At 43.8% G+C, this 20,275-nt stretch overlaps 1 protein-coding gene across 2 annotated transcripts in view; it reads right to left on the bottom strand.

Annotated features, from left to right (window-relative positions):
* Positions 1 to 2,222: 2,222 nt before the first annotated feature.
* Positions 2,223 to 20,275, bottom strand: part of LOC139295171 (homeobox protein PKNOX2-like) — a 30,757-nt gene continuing 12,704 nt past the window's right edge. For both annotated transcript variants that reach the window (XM_070917297.1, XM_070917294.1), the window contains 8 exons: positions 14,639 to 14,810; positions 11,102 to 11,287; positions 10,802 to 10,937; positions 8,549 to 8,646; positions 4,266 to 4,385; positions 3,885 to 3,961; positions 3,006 to 3,184; positions 2,223 to 2,494 (listed from right to left, as the gene is read on the bottom strand). In XM_070917297.1, the coding sequence (XP_070773398.1) occupies positions 2,223 to 2,494; positions 3,006 to 3,184; positions 3,885 to 3,961; positions 4,266 to 4,385; positions 8,549 to 8,646; positions 10,802 to 10,937; positions 11,102 to 11,287; positions 14,639 to 14,810 (1,240 nt within the window). The remainder of the gene's footprint in view (positions 2,495 to 3,005; positions 3,185 to 3,884; positions 3,962 to 4,265; positions 4,386 to 8,548; positions 8,647 to 10,801; positions 10,938 to 11,101; positions 11,288 to 14,638; positions 14,811 to 20,275) is intronic.

Raw genomic sequence — 20,275 nt, 5'->3', positions numbered from 1 at the left:
GTAATCTGGAAACGTGTTACAATTAAGCCCGGGGCGGGGGGGGGGGGGGGAGTGTCACACACACACACATAAGTCTTGCTCTATTGTGATCCTGGCTTAGATGTGTGTAGGAGGGAGCAGTGCTCATTAATTGTCTTAGGGTGTCTTTTCGTCTTCAAATAGTCTCAGAGAGTCAAACTGGAAACGAAATCTGCGGCCCTGGGTTTTGTTTGCTGAGTCCAAACACATGCGGAAACGCTCACATCGGTACCTTTACCATGTTTTTAATTATTAAAATTGGTCTATTGAAACACAATAGATTATGACAACAAAGAGTACAAATGAATAGAAATATTCCCTATTTGTCTGTCACTTGCTCTGGAAGATCCATTTAAAAAAAAGAAAAAAGAAAAAAAGAAAAAAGGAAAAAGCAATCGAGGAAAAGAATATCAATGAGCAACATACTTCACAATGAACAATCAGAACATTCAATATAACATGTTTTTTTTTCTTTTTCTAGACATCTTCACATTAGAAACGAGCAACTCCATTTTTGTACAAAACAGAGAGCTGAAATTGTTTCACAGTTTCTTCAAAATCCTTCACATAAAATTTAAAGAGACGTTTACTACTGAGGGTTTTTTTTTTTTTTTTTTTTTGTTTTTTCTCTCTCTCTTTCTCTCTCGTTTTCCTCAAAATCGTCTCCTTCCTTGAAAAAAAGTTGCGTCATGTAAATGACATTGGCTCTGTCCTCGGCTGCCTCCCTCTCTGTGTGAGAACTCTCGACGTGGAGATGTGGGGGCGGGACACTTTGCGCCGCCCAAGGTCACAAAAGAAAAATAAAAAATACACAAGCAGTTTTTCTAAGAGTTGATGGTCGAAGTCAAGTATGTGCGTGGCCACCAGCTAATGCAATAGCCGTGTGCAGAAAGTCTGCGAAGATCCTACAGTATATGCATAAGCAGCTGTCATTGTCGCGTTGTTCCTTGAGCCCCACCCTCTGCGAGCCACACAAAAATAAATTTGAATAAATATGCAAACCGTCAACACCAGAATGCAAACGTGAAAAATCCGATATACATACTATATGTGCAGTCAGTATACACCAGTTTACTACAGTTTTTTTTTTTACGATTTTTTTTGCTCATGGGATAAGAAGAAGGGGGGGAAAAAAAAAACAACTAAGTTTCAAAAAGTCATGCTCGAAAAAAGTCCGCTGCAGCAATGAGTGGAGCGTTGCGCATCGTGAGGAAGAGGCATGCCGAATTGAGAGTGTTGTTCGACCTGAGAAGCTATGGGTCATTTTAAAAGGCGTGGACGACGTCCCAGCAGTGGAAGCCAACACGTACAGTCACTTCTGCAGATATTTGGACAGCAAATATTTTATATTTTTGTTTTTTTTGTTGTTTTTTTTTGGGCTCCTCGCTCTAATTATAGGAAGCGAAATGACACGTTCGCTGTAAAGTTAAAAGACAGTCCGTTTGAAAACTTGAGCGTACTTTCGGTCAACGTGAAATGAAGTTTAAAAAAAAAAAAAGAAGTGTTTCCGTAAGTGATTTCGTGGTGCCAACATATTTGGGCAGATTACATTCGATTGAGTAGTCGTTTTACACATACAGTCAAAACTTCTATTCTCACTGTGCAAAGATTTTTTTTTTTTTTTTTTAGTCTTTTGATGCATGTGCAATCACTCAGGACTCCTCATTCTCCTGTCCGGCGTTTTCAGTTCACTGTAACCTGAATTCAAAAACAGCCTCAGAATGTCACGGCTCTCTGAAAAGCATCCAACGGAATCGTCTACTTTTTTTTGTTTGTTTGTTTTTTTTTTTGTTTTTTTTTCTTTTAAAACTGGCATTAATCCTTTCAGCCTTTCAACTTCCTGTGCCATTTCTCTCCACAAATAACAAGAGTTTTAGAGTGTAAAAAAAAAAGAAAGAAGAAAAGAAAAAAAAAAGTGCTACTATCCAAATATTTCAAGAGCTCACTGCATGAGAATATACTATATTAAAATGCAACAACACATATTCGTCGTTAAACTAATATCCGTCCTCCGCGGTCATTGTCATGGTGATCGCCGTGTCTGGTTGGACTCCGCGGTGGCTCTGCAGGAGAGTCTCTGGTGAGTTTGGAGACAACCTAATATGCCCTTCAATGCTCCCAAAGAGTCACTTAGCATTAGAGTCATCCCAGCTGAGTGTGTGAGGTCAAAAGTCAAAGTTCCTATAGTCTTTCCCTCGATCCGACTACTCCAGTTCCTCTCTGTGCTCCATGCTCAGATCTCTCCTCCCTCCTCCCACGCTGGACATCTGCCTCCCCCTGTCGTTTTCCTCCTCTCCGTCCTCCTCTTCCTCCTCCTCCTCCTCGTCCATCCCTTCCTCCTCCTCCTCCTCCTCCTCCTCCTCGTCCTCCTCCTCGGTGCCGTCCATGGAGTCGTCGGCCCCCAGCATGGCTTGCTGCATGGCCAGGGTGGCCGAGTCTGACGACAGCGACTGGAGGCTGTCCATGCTCAGCGGGTCTGAGGGGAGGCAGGGAAACAGAGGGGGGGGGGGTTAGGAGGTGGCACGCAATTATGAACCCGGTAACAGATCAGATCAGTCAGAATTCTGCATTTTCCATTGTGCACCTAGGTAGTATTTATCAAAATCTGCTTTCAGGCAAACATGGTAAAAAATTAGCTCCAGAGTGAAAACTAGACAGAAGAACATCCCAATACAGGGACAGACACCTGGGACCCAAGGTGGGCCTTTTCCCCTGGGTGACTGTTACCGTGATTTCTTTATCTATTACTCTCTAACCAATACTTTAAAACTTCTAAATACACACTCAGATCCAACTTATTGTTCTCGTAGGAAGAAATGCTCATTTTATTCAAGGGTTTTGACTCACGTCCTCTCACATAAATAAAAGAAAAAGAGCCAATAGTGGTACCTAGTCATTAGGCATGGACAATTTAGGAACTTAGGAGCAACAACATGGGGCTGTGTTTGTATTTTCTATTCTTTCTGGAAATGCGAGTGCGGGCGTACTGTCTGAGTTGTTTCCCGTTTGAGATCTGTGCGTCTGCAGAACTCCGGCCACAATGGAGTCGGGCCAGAAGCGCTGTGTCGGACGGTGCTGGGACTTCATCTTCTTTGCTTTGGGAGCCGGGTCTGGGTTGCTGGCGTCCAGCATAGGCTGGAGGATACGCCGGCGAGCGTTTATGAACCTGCGAGAACGAGAAAGGGACAAGATACGCGTCGTTTTAGAAGACTTCCAGTGTAATATTATTGATATGGACAAGCTTGGTCAGTTAAAGGGCTTTGTGGGTAAAATATTTTGTAATAGGGAACAACACCAGAAGACCTTTGGGGGGGAGTGAATGTACAACACAGCCCACTCCAAAACTATTCACCAAATCTCTTGCTTTTATCAGAGGGGTTATTTCCTTATATGCAGTCCACTGATCAGTCATGTGACTTATATATCACCATGGATACCAAGTGCACAAAAAACAAACATACCCTCATTATTTTACAGCAGTGAATACAGTGAATTATAAATCATCAGAAACCAACTTTTCAAAATACTATCTTTAACAAACATCTTTCACCTCAGACCATCAGTGGATAAAAGGGTCGAACAAAGTAGTAAATTCTGCTCTTTCAAACCGTCACTTTACTTCAATCCCCCCCAAAAAAAACTCCTGTTTCTTGAGAACAAAAGCATAAAGGAAGAGTGAACAATTTGGTCTCAGGCGTGCTTGATCCAAACGTCCAGGAGATGGCGCCACAGCGCCAGCAATGTGCCGGGGCGGCTCCAGCACATCCCGGTTCAATTTCGTCCGAAGCCTCCGGTCATGTTTCCACCGCAGCAATATGAAAGCGATGCCTTTCTGTCTACGTGTGCACATGAGGACAGCGTCTTACCAGTTGTTCACTTGCAAAAGGGTTAGATTCGTTTGTGCTGCAATCTGCCTCTTCTCGTCCTCTGTTGGGTACGGGTGCTGAAAGAAGGGAAGAAGCGGCGTCTCATTTTTTTTTTTTTAAAAAACATTATCACTCCGATTTATTTCGTTTGACTGACTGTCCAAAACCAACAGATGAAACCTCTGAACACTGAACCTAAACCTCCTCCTTCAACTAGTTTCGTCTCCACACACACACACACACACCCCACACATCACCCGTCTTCACCTACTTCCCTTGAAAAGGCCGACAAATGACCGTTTCAGATTCATGTACACACACACACACACACACACACACACACACACACCCAGACACACTAGACCTCCATCGCTGCCTCACCATGAGATGCTGAAAGAGCCACGAGCGCATGATGTTGGTGGCATGCTTGGGCAAGACCCCCCTCTTATTCTTGGACTTCTTGTCTTCGCTGTCCAACAGGGACGACAGATCCACGTTTACCTTTACAATAAACACCAGGAAGGGAAGAGACAGGAAGAAAAGAAAAAGGGGGGGGGGGGAGGAGTGGATGGTATAGGGCTTAGTTATTGTTGCCACGGAAACAAAGGGAGACTACCAATTACCTATCTTTTTTCTTTTTTTTCTTTTCTTTCAGTGGCAAGGGCAGAAACACCTCCTCAAGTGTCACCATGGTAACTGAATTTGAGTAATGATACTTAAAATATATATATATATATATATATATATATATATATGTATATAAAAAGCAGCACCCTTGACTATGTGGAAGCACAAGAGGGTCAGCAGTCTGTTTGGTGCTTCGGTGGTGAGTTCAAAGGTCAGGCAAGCCCGCCGTCAGAAGTTTGGATTTCACAGTTTGGTGCTAAATTAGTGAGGAGCCGCTATAAAGTGTGACCGTGTTTGTCTTACTTTTTCATTTGTGTTGACCTAAGCCTGCCTTTGTGCTCAGTGAGAAATCATTATTCAGATGTTATTGTTTGCAGTACGAATGCTGAAGGAGGAGATGCTCACAGAGTATTGACAGTTTTTGGCAGCCTGCGGTGTCTTTATGGATGTGTGTGTGTCTGTGTGTGTGTGTGTGTGTGTGTGTGTGTGCGCCCATGTGTTTGGTCTGGCTAAGCTGTACTTGTGAGGACTGACTCTTGAGACTCCATCATTCTTTATAAGGACATTTAGGGTTGTGATGGATGTCATGGGGGGATTTTTGGCCGACACGTTCAGATCATTTCTGTTGTTGCAGTCGAGGTTGAGTTAAGGTTGATAAATGGTTTGGATGTTCTAGTTTAAAGAACATATTAGGTAAGGCTCCAGGGTTTTAAATGAGAAGTCTAGTGATATGCTATATTTTTCTTGTTAGCATCAAATCCCATAAAAAAACTCAAACCAACAATGAAATTATTTTACTAACTATGTGGATTAATCCACTGCTGAAAATAGTCCCTAACACATTAAGTATTTCCTCCAGTTTGAGTGACATTTGCTAAAAAAAAAAAACAACAGTGGCCATCTGTGTAAGGAAATTACTTTTACTAACTATCTATTGTGAGCATTTATGTCTTTTCAATAAGTCCGCCGTGGCCTGGAGGAGACAGGACGAGGGTTGGGCTTAAAGGGTTAGCACCCCTGCCCTGTAGAAACGTGCTAAAGACACGGAGCCAAAGGAACAACCGGAGAGTCTTGGGAGGGAAAAGTTCTTCAGCTCGAAGACTTATGATGTCATGTGGTGAAAGCCAGGAGTCCCCTGGAAGCCTCAGGACTGGCCACCCAAAAGATTTATGTCTTCAGTAGGAACCAATGGGATTGGGGATTGGGGCTCAGTGCTAGAAGCTGGGTAGGTATTGAGAGACAGACTAACACATTGTTGGTTTTGTGCTTTTCATGGGATTTGTTGACAATAACATGTAAATATACATGTCCCGCCCAATTGTTAAACTATTAAGTTTTACTAAACTAAAACTGACTAAAACTTGGTTTTGGTTCATTTCAGGGTGTTAGAGTAACGTGTGGGATTAGGAACGTATTGGTTATGGCCAAAGGTTCTTCCCAGATTCCCCAGAGAAAGAATGTAAGTTATGTGTGCGTCTGTGTGTGTACACTATAGTGCAATATGGGGGTGTTCATTTCATTGTGGAGATAAATGTGTGTGTGTGTGTGTGCGCTCTGAGGCAGATAATATGAAACACAATGGGCCCTCAACGGCAACCATTACCAAACCCTCTTTGACTCTGCAAAGAGCTATACTTCATATTCACACACTACATAAAGACGTGTACGGCACACATGTACTGAATCACTCCGCACGCTGTTTTTTTTTGTTTGTTTTTTTACTGCCTGCTTGTTCATAAATATGTAATATATAATATGAGACAAATCTTTACAGCCTTTTATTGTCATTGTATCAAGCAGTAGCAGCGACTTGGAGTCGTTTTTTGCCCGTTTTGTGGAGGCTAAATACTTCAGAGGGGAGCATCCATATGAAAATTTCATATGCATAAGCATGCAGGACAAAATGCATGAATAAATAAAAAACACAAGTCTGCTAAAGAATATAAAATTGATTCATTTTATGCGGAGCGTAGTAGTGGAAAGAATATTGGAGATAAATAACAGGCAAACCCCACCCCCTTAACACACAATGTCCATAAATACACAGTCTCATTACAGTTGCAGCTGGATGTCACGTGGATAACACTCCTCTTATCCACCACCACCCCCCCCCCCCCCCCACCCCCCTCAGCCCTGGGAGCGCGTGTGTTCCGGGGGAAGGCGATGGTTGAATTAATTGGCGACACCGAGCTCCGAGAGTGTGATTACTCCGGGCTTGTCGGCAAAGTAGCGACGGGGCCGCGTTCAATTCCCAGCCCACATGTAGCACTCTGGCTCAGCTGGGTCGCGACTACTCACCGAGGCCTCCTCTGACTGTCAAGCACAGAATTACCTGCCTGAAACTGAGCCGCTCTTCAGGCTGCCGCCGCTGCTGCTGCAGCACACGAAGCACTGTTCCAACTCCCCTGCTCCCAGTTTTTATTTATATCTACAGGCAAGGGCTGAGACCGGCCAAGGCCAGACAAAGACGGGCCTCGCCGGTGATACGTTCAATCTCCCTAGCCCGGTGCTTTTCTGAGTCATGCATATGTTCCAGGAAAGGCAAGTGATTATAAAATGAATTTAAATTCCACCTAAATTCGATCTGCAGTTCTGAATTCTAATCGCCCACCCACTGGGATTGCGGTTTTGTGGCTCTAAAACTAGTTACAAGTTCATTTTCTCACAGGCTCTCCCTCTCAAGAGCAGAATTAGATGCAAAAAGGAAAATCATTTCATTGTCTTCCGTTGCATATTTCAGGATTGGATATGCCAATCTCACTCGTGGCTCAACAAATAACGTGGTTATATAAACAACAACAACAACAACAACAACAAAAAACATTAACCCTGATAAAGATGCTTGGGCCATCTTACATGCACAACCGCCGCCGCCTGTAAATGAGTTACACTTCAGTAACGGTCGACAAAAGTGGAAGCAAAGTGTTTCTGAACCTTTTACATCAATGACGCTAACTACCGTAAAAACATTGCCAACGCTTCTGCCAACGACAGACTCGCGTGAAGGCAGCGACCTTACGCGTCAACACGTAAGTTACAGGATGTTCCTGTTGCAAAACATTTTTCATACGTTATGGTTAGAGTCTATATTCAGCTGTGATGAGCTGTTGTTGCCTTACAGTCGGTTAGGTTTAAAGCACAACTTCAGGGAAACCGCTTTGGCTCTTTGTTGTCAATAATATTGCTTTTGGCCTTCAACCGTGCAGCTCAGCTAACTAACATAAAACATTCACTGTGAGCAGCTTTCCTAAGCTATTGACAGCAGCCTTTAGCTCTAATCTACACGACGCTTTGTCCCTTTTCATAACTACTGCTCGAATCCATACTCTTTGAAACTGGAGATGCTCTGAAGGCGTCATTCCCGGAGTTGATTCGTAATTGATTACTAGGAACGGGCATGAGGCTCGTTCATCTCCACAACAACCTAACCCTGAAAGACGAAGGATACGGCGAGTGTCCCGAATATAAACCTGAAACAACTGCAGAAGCCTTTTTGAGATGGAAAGAAAAGGAAATATTGAAACCACAAATGTGTCCCCGTGTCAAAACGAAAAGAAAAAAAACGACGCCAAGCATTCGCGGAGGTTTGACTGCTCCACAGCCTTTGATGGAAAGTAGATAAAACGTTTGTGGCAATAATATTTTCTGCCCACAATAATTCCATCATGCTCCGCTCTTGCTTTTCTCAAATTGTGAAAGCGTGAACCGTGTGTTCTAACCTTGAGTTTTATTTCCTGCATCTGCGTGAATCACGTGATCACAGCATAAATGAAGCCAGTCTCAAACGCATGTCCTCGCATCACTTCCATTCGTAGTCAAACCTGACTATCGTGTAAGCAACCGAAACATCATGGGAATAAACAATTTCCATTTTGTCTGTCAGCAGGGGGGGGGGTGGTTATGAAAAGGCGCCTGTGGGGGATTTCTGTGAGATGTAAAGAGGCCCTTTTAATAATAACACATTTAAAGTTGGGGGTGAGGGCGCAGGGAAGGGAGCACATGCGTCGGCCAAAGCATCAGCGGTCGGAGAGCTTTACCTGTGAGTTCTGGATTTGGATGGTTCCCGGCGGCAGCGCCTGCGTTAACACTTGCCCTTGCGATGTCACCATGGCAACCGGCTGGTACAGGGTCCCACCTGAGGGGATAATTTGCCGTCATGAGTATCAAGTGGCTTCAGCAGCCACTGGCAGCCGCATCCCACACTACCGCCAGAGCCTTATTAACTTCTTGTCAGCCCCGCAAAAAAACAAAAACACGGCAAACAAGAGACGAGATGATTAAATTCAAGGTGCATTAATGTCCTTTAACCCAGAAAAAAAAAAAAAAGAAGAGGCGAGGGTGTTTTTGCTGCCGGCTTAATTAGTCTTGATCATGACACTCTCATCACAGTCTGTTTGAGCTCTTCAATGTGTAGTGATCAAAGGCAGAGACATTGATTTATTTTGGGTTAAAAGGGATTTCCAGAGGGCAGGATTAACATTTCACTGTACAGGCATGACATTATAAGAACTTATCAGCCAAGCAGCCTGTGAAGGATGCTATCGTGGCTCTCAGGTATACATGTACACACACACAACTCAGTCACTGCAGATGTGTATTGAAAGATAACATTAAAATAATTTAGCATTTATATCTTAAAATTCTTTGTAGGAGGTGTGCACTGTATGTGCTTGTGCTGAGTGCTAACCATAACGATTTTTTTTATTATTATATGCTTATTTGGCAATATGGATTATTCATGCAAAATCACGATAAATATTCTAGTTGATGTTACATAATAGTAAACTACTTCAAAATGTTCCATGCCTCAAGTGTCAGTTTCTGAAATATGTTAATAATGATAACCTTTATTTATAGCACTTGTCTAAATGCAATTACAAAGTGCTTTACAGCGAAACACATAGAAATTATTACATTTGCTGAAATAATGAGGCAGCATGGCAATAAGACAAATGATTAAAAAAAAAAAAATTTCAATTGAATATATTAGAATTAAAAAAAAAAAGGTATTTGAGCCAGGCAGCAGCATTTTGGATAAGCTGTAGCAAGCAACTATGGTGTCTTATGGTCGAGACGTGAATTAAGGGAATTGCAGAAGTCTAAATTAGAGCCGGTACAAGCATGGAATACTTTCTCGAAGTCTGAGAGTTGAAAATGATTTCATTTCGGCTAAGGTCCTCAGCTGCAGACAGCGTGATCGAATCGCCCGCGTCACTTTCAAGCAGAAGACTAGAGTCAAACATCAGTCAGAAGTTGCATGCACTGTCCTTTATTTCAGTAAAAGACAGATGAGTCTGTTGTGACTGCATAGGAAGGATGAAATGTAGAAGGATCTCCAATTTGGATTGGTTAAGTTGTAAAATGTTTTGTGACATCTAGCTCTGAATTTCCAACAGACATGACAACATCTAGGTTACATTGGCTAATAAGAGGAGTCCACGTCCAAGGGGGGCATACAGCTGTGTGTCATCAGCGTAGAAGTGGAATTTAATGTAAAATCTCAGTTAAATGTGACCCAGTGGCAGCATATACTGTATACAGAAAACAAAAAGTGTAGGGGGAAGTGCAGAGGCCCCTCTACTGATGACATGAAAACTTCGAGTAGTAAAGACGGAACCAAACCAGTTGAGAGCCAGAAGAAGAACGTCACGTTGTGTATCGGGGAATAAAAGCTTAAGCAGAGTAGACTGTTTCCTACCTGGTAGTTACCATCTGCCCTCTAGTAACAGATATAACTGCACATCACTGCATAATGTCTGTCTGTATTCTCTGTCTGAAACTTGAAGTATCAGACATCATTTCTTCCCCCTGACAATGGCAGCATGGATTTCTACAATTCCCCCGTGGGTTTTGAATATCAGGATTTCAAAACGTTTCCACCGTGCATTCAGACGAGCAAAATGCTGCTTCCATCCAAATGTGGCTTGTTTGAGTTAGTGCTGGGAAATACAATTATGAAATGTTGTCCATTGGAAAAATACAGGGCTCAGAGATTGTAGACATAATGTCTTCCCACGTACTGATAATGCCGGAGAGGTGCAAAAAAAAAAAAGGTGCATTGTAAAAGCAAGTGTGACCATGCAAACTTGAAAAATCACAATATGTCTTTTATTGTGGAAAGTTATCAGCAGATTTTACAACGAGGAGCAAGTCACAGAAATTAAATTGAATTCCAATTTTTAAATGTGGCATTGCGCTCGTCAACTAATACAAGCCGAGACGTATATATATTGTATGTGTATGTGTCAGCCTAGTGTTTTAATGTCTCGTGTGTGCAGTCACATGCTTACCCGATACCACTTGAGAGTTGATGGTAGTCATGGCGACATTGCCCTGTTGCAGACCCCCGGCGGGCACCACAATCCCTGAAGAGTTAACAGAGCTGGAGACAGAGGTCATGGATGGAGAGGAGGTCTGAATTAGTTCCTGGGGGATCACAGAGAGACACTAGTGAGCAAATGTGACGAGGTAGCTCTACTGTTTGTAACTCCCAACATAGAAAAATCTACCTGGTGATAAAAGTGGGAAGTGCCACTAAGAGAGGGATTCCATCAAGGAGCTGTGAGAGCCACAGAGAGATCATGACTGACCTGCTGCATGTTGAGACTGGTGTGTGACGGAGAATAGGGCCCTCCGAGGTCGTTGCGGAGGAGGTTGTCGCTGTGCATCTTGGTCTTGAGGCAGGTGATGTAACGGTTGCAGAAATCTTTACAGAGCTCATTGACCTTCTCTAACTCCAATAGGTGGATCCGCAACACCTGAATGGCCTTTACCATCTGATGGGGACAGAGACAAACCATAAACAGGTCACCTTCGCAACATACTACAAAACTGAATCCCTTTATTCATTGTTTTTTTTTTTTAATATCATTAATTTACCCATTAATGATGATCATTTATTGAGTTATTGAGGTCTTAACATATCAATTGGACTTAGTTCATTTATGCCTTTTCAATACATTTTCTGTACAGTGTAAGGGATTTTTTGCGGGGAGAGTTGACCAAATAGCATTAAGTGAACCTGATGTTTTTCAAAAACTGTCAGGCATATCTTGAATGCTACTTGGTCCGTTTTAACGGGTTTAAAAGGGAAACAAGACGATCATCGACAGCCATGCTTTGTGAGGCTACACTTAAGCACCATGCTTCTTTGTGCTAAATGCTCACAATCAGCCTCAACGTGATGATGATTACAGTAGCAGACAATGTTTACAGTGTTAACCACTTCAGTTTAGTGTTGTAGCATGTAGCAACATTTGCTGAGGCTGATTTGAAGGTATTTATTCATATACCAAAGTATTGGACAAAGTGAAAGTTTGACCTCCTGGAAGTGCTAGATGAAAAGTTATTAGGATTCATCTTCTGGGCACCACGGATATCTGTTTATTTATCTGGAGAAATCCATCCATTAGCTGTTGAGTGGACCAAAGTGATGGACTGAAAAATCTATGTGTATATTTTATTAATATATCCATTAATTAACACCAAATCTAAGACAAGTCCCCTAAAATCTAGGAACTAACAAAGCCACTGATTAATTTGCAACTAAATGGGAAAATTGTGGCTATTTTAAAAGTAGTACTCCAGTTATCTATTATATCACTTCCTTGAAGTTGGGTCAAAAGCAGAGGCAAAGATCTCATGACTTCTAGTGCCTACTATGGGTCAAGCTCGAGAAACCCTGGATTTAACCCTGGACTACATTTCCCACAATGCAAGGGTTCCTCTCCTGCCCCTTAAATGCCCAGTTCTTTCGAACCCAACACCTCCGGCTTGTAATGCAGGCTCGTCTGTTGTAAAATGGGAAGACTCAAAAACCAGAACGGTAGATGTGGAACAAGCGAGGTGTTTACAGTCCGTTTTTTAAAGGGTGATATGTGACGAGGGGAAGTGACATGCAGAGATTTCTTTTATTGATGAGCAGGGAGCGACATTCAATTTTAATGTTTATTCCGCGGATGCATATAGATTGCGAGTATACAGGGGGGCCGTAATCCTTTCATCCTTCACTCTCCCAAAGCCAGAAATCAACAGATCCAGCCTCCAATGTGCAATGCTGAGAGGGAAAATTGGGGCTTCTCCACTGTCTCGTCTGTTGGGCTGGCTTTGTGGCCTACAACATATCAACAAATAAATGTGTTTATTTTTTCTTATTTTAGTCACAACTTGATAATGAGGTTGATTAAGTGTTATGTTTAGTAGGGTTTTGTCTGTTCAATACATTTTCTTGATACAATTCTTGTTCAAATTCATATTACATTTACTTCAGAAAGGATATTTTCCCTCCTCTTTTGAATCTTCAAAACCTTTGTCATAAACAGTAACTCCCAAAAATAAAAAATAAAAACAAGTTTAAAGAAAAGTGAAACTCAAACTCTAGAGCTACCTAGCCATATCTCTGTCGCTGCATTAAAGGTCCCATATAGTAGAAAGTGAGATGTCCACGTCTTGTATGATTATAAAGCAGCCCTAGGTGCTGTCTAAATACTGTGAAAGTATCAAACCGCTCGGTCCACGGAGAAATGAAACACAGCCCGTATTCAGACACTGTGCCTTTTAAACGAGCCGTCTGGACTTTCGTAAGGTTGTGATGTCACAACTGCACAGTCGCCGCACTCAGCCACGCCCCCAGCAGGTCATCTGCTCCAATCACAGCACCACCCACCAAGTACAGGGACGCTCATCCACCCGGCTCAGTCTGTCTCAGTTATCGGAGCGCTCTGCTCAGGAACTACTCTTCAGGTTTTTGGAGGTTGTTCACTTTGTCTAAAACGGCTTGTTTCAGACAGAGGGGGAGGGGGGGGGGACTGAGGGGCTGCAGAAAGGGCCAGGAGAAGATACATAAGGACTTTTCAGAACTGTGAATCATGCAAAGCTGCTCTAGTGGATTCCCAGAATAAGAATATAGAGCCGACGCATTAAGAATCTCCGCAGAAACATGGCCTGAAGGAGCCCTTGTAGTAGTTTCTTAAGGCTGACGAGGCAGGCTCCAGTGCAAGTGTTACAGACTGATGCCCCCCGAAGATGGCGAGGAAAATCTCCCCACACCGTGATGGAATTATTGCTCGGGCCACAGACATTTTCAAATAATTGAAATGAACGCAATAGCAGGGGTCAGATGAGAAAGGGTCTTCTGTCATATTGGAGGCAGAGGATGCCGTTGGACGATATGGACAACCTGATATTTAATGGACCATTTAACTGGAGTTGCGTTGCTAGGAAACAGCTTGGGTCCATGGTTTACTTCCATACAGCTCTTCATAATGGCAAATACTACAGAAAAAAACCCCCCACCTTGAACGTATTTAGAGTGTTGTTTGAAACTACGAAAGGATTACAATCTAGGGGTTTTGTTTGTTGTGATAACGGGGTTTTTTTTTTGTTGTTTTGTTTGGTGCAGAATCCATATAATTCAGCAGTTATCTGACCATCAACAGCCTGGCTTTTCTCCAGTCTGTGCGGCACACTGTAGTGCACTCCCTCAAAGTCACCGCTCAAGGTCAACAGAATGGACAGAAAAGTGCTTGGCCAAGGAGGAGATAAATCAGCTAATTAAACTGCGCTCACTTAATCAAGGGACCAGTAACTCTTTGCCAATCGCAGCCAGTCAGGCCCAGTGTAACATTACTGCCCCGTGGAAGAGTTAGTGCCCTCTGGGAGGGATGCCCGCACCCAGTGCCTCATAAAACACACAGATGCAGGGTTAATTGACTGTTCAGCACTTGTCTGCCTGCCGTTTCAAGTACTGTAATGGCAAGGGGGCACTTTTTTTTCTTCTTTTTTTTTTTTTTTCTTTTTGTCTTTGTCTCTGTCTGGCTTCAACTCCTCCCCCTCTTTTCTCAGGCAACACGATCAGCATCCTCCTTCTCTTAATTTGCAATTACCGATAGCTGTTGTGCAAGGGGGAAGTTCAGGGGGAGGATGGGGAGGATTACATGAAAAAGGAGGGAATGATTAGGAGTAGTAATGGTGGGATGCGCCGCAAACAGACAAAACGGGCATTTCTACTACGTTTTGGTCAGAATTGAGCAGGTTTCCTTAAACGGACCGAAATATTTCACGGAAGACGCAGCGCCACACACACACACACACACACACACACACACGACTCACAGCAGTTGTCTCACCAAGTTATCCAGCTCGGGATCCTCACTGAAGAAGGGCTTGTGTTCTCGCTCCTGCTGGTGCACAAAGTTTTCGATGTCCACATCAAAGCTGGCTGACGTGATGCATTCAGAGCCCTGCGTGGCCTGCTCGCATTTCTCAAACAGCAACGCCAGCAGGGGAAACAACGGATGTCTGAGGAGAAAGACGGGGGTTGGGGGCACAGTGTGTGTCAGTTTGTGTAGATGTTTTAGACCTTAATTCACGTCTATCTTATGGGTGCATCAAGTCAGAAGCGGAGCTTTGAAAATCCTCATTTCACTGCGTTTCCAGAGTTTCACGAGGGGGTCATTAATGCATTGTAGGAGTTTTGGGAAGCTTGCGTGTTGCACTTTTTTCAAATTAAAAGTTGGGGGTGTGGACGTAAAAGTACTCCTAGCCAGCTTCTTTTGTGATTGTGCGTGTGGGAGCAAAATGTCAGGCCTGGAAACAAACGCCTGCCTCTTGATTCAAATGCTTTACGTGGAGCTGAAATTATGAAAATCCATTGGATTATCTCGACGCGACGTGACGTTGCCTTTGCTTGGCCGGTTACCTTTTGAGAGTAAGAGACGAACGTTCCCAGGAATGCAAGATGGGAGTAACCGCTTTTTACAATTCTCCTCGAAAGCCGCGTGATACATTTGCAAGCCATTGTACGTGTCGTCCTGATTCATCCTGAGTACATGAGGCAAAGACCAGAGAACACATTGCAAATGTTACCATATTCATCACATTAAAAGAGTGCCCAAGTGGCCTACACACGCCACGTATTAGGCTGTGATTGTGTGGATTTTTAAGTTTACACTTTGATTTTCCCTTGTCACTTTATTTCCACTCAGCAAGACATTTCATTGGTTATGTTACAAAACATATATGTATAACATTGTTATTTACATGTAAGCCTGCACTGACATAAAACCCACTACCCACTTGAAAAACTACAGGGCCCTGGGTGCATGTCCAGTCTACTGTACACGTGACAAAGACACAATAATCGACTCTCAATCTAGTGACTAAACAGGAAAAAAAATCCAAGAGAGTAGAATTCCAGACATAATGCGAGCTCCACTCTAAAGCCCTTCTCCCGCTCCCTCCCTCCCTCCCTCCCTCGCTGTACTGTTAATAGTGTGGCAGCTCCATGACATTCCCTAAAGGACGCGCTGAACATACGGACAAGGTTCAGCTGGAGATCAAAAAAAATATCTCTAAGTGGATAGGACATGGTCCAGTGACAGCGCTGGGCTTCACAGTGTCACCTACATTGTTACCATCTGCCTTTTAAGGGAATGTCACTCACACGAGACCCCCCCCCCTCCAGACACGCGGTGCAATGGCCCATGCTGTGCTGCTGCATGTAGTCCATGCCAAATTATCGAGCATTTCCACTTGGAAGAGAGCCGCTGCCCTAACGGCCAGGGCCACAGAATACTACAAAGCGATGAAATCCGAGAAGAACTTGAACAGGAGACTGGCTGAATCTAAAATGTTTTGGCGCAGATGAATCTTGGAGAACCCAAAGTGCTTCATTTCCTAGCGCCGTTCTCTGTTCTCCCCATGCCAACTCTTTTCCTGCACTTTGCATTGCCTTTGACTCGTAGGAAACCCAAGGGAACTTCTCAAGATGTGTCCCTGTCAAATGAATTCTAAGGACTCCTGGCAGTGTGTTATGTAACCCCTGTAAGCTGCTTACTAGTGGCATATTTTACTCTTTCCACATCCAGTGGCTTTAGCTGTACAGGGGCCTACAGGAGGGCTTCTTCAAGGAATGAAGCCAAATGACAAAGCAATGACATTATAATGAATTATTCCATACACAGAGTGATTTCAGGATTCGAAATACAAGACGCTGTCAATCAAACACCGCTCGGAGCTTAGAGGCGTATCCAGAACTGTGTCTGCGTATTATTTAAAGCCTCAAGCATTTCCTACTCTGACTCTGGGTTACATGGAAGCCCCCCCCCCTTCCGCCAACTGCGCGTCGCTGTTTTCAAAGTCCTCCACAAACAAAGCACAGGTGGGCTTCACCTCGACGGACCTCGACGATCACGTTATGTTGGGTCTTTACCAGTAAAAGTTGTATCACATTGGCTACGCACGTCGTTTGCTATTTTATGTGGCGTTTTCTTTAGCGGGGATTTAACCTTTTTAATGCCAGGGCTCGCCTCCCCGCGCGCAAATGTTCCACCAAAGACAAGCTTTGCAAGGGCTCCGCCGCTGCTTCCTGGGCTTAGCACCACCCAAGACGATTGTGATTGGTTTAAGGCGAAACAAACAAGCCAGGGTTGAGCGATGGGTTGAGCCAGACATAGGCGCCAAGGTTTTTTTAAATTTTTTAATAAAATAAACATTGTGTTGACGTTACATTAGAAGCAAGCAAGCGAAGACGTGATTTAATATGTTGGCTTAGCGCTGACTGACTGTTTCATTGTGTGCGTGGCCGCGGCGCCTTTTTGAGAGGCAACTCGGACTTTAGTAGCACTGATTGAAACTGAAAGTATTGCACTGTGTGATCATGGTATGCATGTATTATTGCTACTGTCTGCACAATATGCACTCGTTCAGGCCTATTTGTCTATGAGAAGAAAATAGACCTCTCTGATAGGTCCATATGCCCGTCAGTAAACACAAGTGTCAGTGTCAAGTGTCCTCCGGGATTTTTGACAGTGCGTTATCTAAAGGAGCCGGGCAGAATGCTTCCATAAGCGCCCAAAAGGAGGAGGGGAAGGGGAACTGTGGCGACCAAGCGTGATACTTCCTGATACATCAGAAAGCTAAACCAGAGGCGTTTCGTCCCTGTGTCCTTTTCCATGTATTTTAGCGGTTCCCTTTTTGTTTCTACCTGTTGGTAGCTCTTTATGATATCGGAGGTCTAGTTGCAGTCTTGACTATTCATTTTCACAACCAGCCATTTGTTGGGGGGGGGTCTCTCTGCACGACTGGCTGTCAGTCACAGGAGGTCGATCTTGGTTTCGGATGTCGGCTTGTTTGTCATAAGTGAGCGTGAACGCGTAAAACTGGACCAGAACTAAAAACCAGAACTATATTTTCCAAAACCAAATGAATACGTGAGTGCAGAGGAGGGTGTTGTGCTAAAAAAATTAAAGGGCATTAAACCTAAACAAATTGAATGGAATACATGCATATAGAATTGATTTTTTTTTTTGCACTTACAGGTAGTTGCTTAACCACGATTGCACACTGGAGGTCATATTCTTCCTCACATCTTTATTCCCACACAGTGTCATTGTTGTGCGAGTGTGCATATTGCAGGGGACTGCACCGACATGGAGGCAGACTGGGCCCCTGCTCAGGCTCTAACCCATGGCTCTCATTTGCAGCCTTTAATAGTCGTCTATATTATACTCTAATCTGCCTGATCCCAATTTAATGCCGCTCCCTCAGCCAGACGTGGCAGGAATACTAAACAGGCGGGTCACGTGCGAGTGGAGTGGAGAGCCTCTGCCTTGTCTGTTTAATGTCTGCTTGTGGTGGGGTGGAGAAGAATCTGGGGGTGCGGTTGGGGGGGGGGGGTGTAACTGAGAGCAAACAGGGTGACACATTCGGTCTCTGTGTTATTTTTATTACAGAAAGCGCTTAATTCTGCCAGTGGGGTGAGATCATTTAACTTTCTCTTCTTTTTTTTTGCTACGAGGAAGAATAAGACATGTCAGCCCACTAGTGTCGACGATACGACACTTTGAGTCGCTTTATAAACATCACACAGACACAGAGATGCGCACGCTACACACATCTAGTCACAGATATCTGCTGTCAAGGAGATGTGGCACTGCAGGGCCCGAGGACCCAGGGGCATTGTGGGTAGAGCTACAGAGGATACAGCACCTCTATTGGCTTGGTAAATACGCAGACTACTGTGTGCGCATCACGGGAAAAACACCAATAGCCAGGCTAAAAGCAAAGCAAATACAGCAGTTAGCAATCCATAAATAAAAAAAAATCAACTTAAAAAAAAAAATGTCTCAGTAAGAAAAACGGTGTCATCGAGCTGGTGCCTCACACAACCCTTTACAGACGGATTCATTCAAACACACACGTAATGTTTATATGACTGCATTGCAGATTTCAAAATCAAATGATGCAGATGCTATTTGCACCCGGGGTGGAACCTGACTAAACGGCCACGTGTCAGAAAGCATTTCTGTCAGGAAGCCTGACCAAGTGGTTTCCGGTGCCTAAGCCGAACCAAACCGCGACCGCGCGTTAGATAGCCTTTCCTTGGGTTCAGGAAAAGAGAAGAAATTGTCCCGAAATGGGACTCAAATCGCCGCCTCCCAGGTGAAATACCTGTGCTTGACCCATTCAGCCAGCTGTACGCACAATGGACTTTGTCGCCATTCATACTACGGCAGCTGACTTCCTGAAGTCCCCTAGAAAACTATTATGCTACGTACTGCTGCCATCGAGCAAAAATATTTGCTCTCTATGAGAAAATATTTCTCATGTTCTTATGATGTATTCGTTATTACTAAATATCCACTTATTCTCTTTGTATAACATCATATCACCCTGTCTTGGTAACTTTCTCATTAACTCACAGTCACATCTCATTCAAGCAAGAAAACCTTTGTCATTGTGACATGTTGTGCTGTTTTAACGAGAAAACTTTTTTACGGAAGACATTGTTGCTTACGTGGGCTTTTACGGGTTTGACGGAAGTTTCATTTGCATGCTTGGACTGAGGGTCGGAGACGTCACGTCCTTGCGCATGGACCTCGACCATGTCGTGTCCCTGTCGTGTCCCGATCTAATATGGCACCACAGCCACACCCAACAGTCGTGCGTAGGCAGAAAAGGCAACACAAAAGCACCTCACAGCCATTATACATGAAAGACATCATATTATGCCTGATCAAAAGGCTGGGGTGTCTCGGTGGGCACAGCCGGGATCATTTCTTTCTTGTTTTAAAGAGACACATTCATGTTAATACCGAGAAAGGTTTTGCAATACAACACCATACATTGATGTGTTGTTGTGACGAGTAAAGGTTTCTCGTTAAAATGGAATAATCTGCAACTGTGTCTAGTAATAATGAGAAACGTCTGTCAACAACTGTCCAGCATGAGCAGTTGAGTTGTAGAGGCAACCTGCGATAAGAATCCCTTGTTTTTTAACTCGGCATATCCTCATTTTATTGACATTCACGAGATCTAAGAGTGAACCGAGTGAAACGTGAATGTGTATTTCATCAGAATTGTAATTTGGTATGCGGTCTGGCTCGCAGGACGCAGGCTGTCGGTTCAAGTCCGGCCATTGGCCGACTGTTTCAGTCAGAATTCTCCTTCCTCTGTCTGCGTGTTCCCATTTTGCAAGGGCACCGTCGCTGACTGTGATTGGTTTAAAGAAAAACAAACAAGCCAGAGCGCCCCCCCCCCCCCCCCCCCCACCCCACCCCACCCCATCCCAGAATGATAATGGGCTCAGCCAGACCTTTCTCCGAAGTGTGGTCTGGCTATGCGAGACTAATTGGTATGTTACTGCTCAAGCCTCTCCGCTGAATCCAAACAGCTAAATTTGTGGCTACGTTTCACATTATGCAAACCTTAATTCTTCCCAAATTGAGCCAAATTCTTCGTTTCCATAGCTCTTCACAGCCAAC

The sequence above is a fragment of the Enoplosus armatus genome, chromosome 13 (assembly GCF_043641665.1).
Source record: "Enoplosus armatus isolate fEnoArm2 chromosome 13, fEnoArm2.hap1, whole genome shotgun sequence".
NCBI classification, from domain to species: Eukaryota; Metazoa; Chordata; class Actinopteri; order Centrarchiformes; family Enoplosidae; genus Enoplosus; species Enoplosus armatus.
Note: the sequence above shows the minus strand (reverse complement) of the source record. Positions and strands in the feature narration are given on the sequence as shown.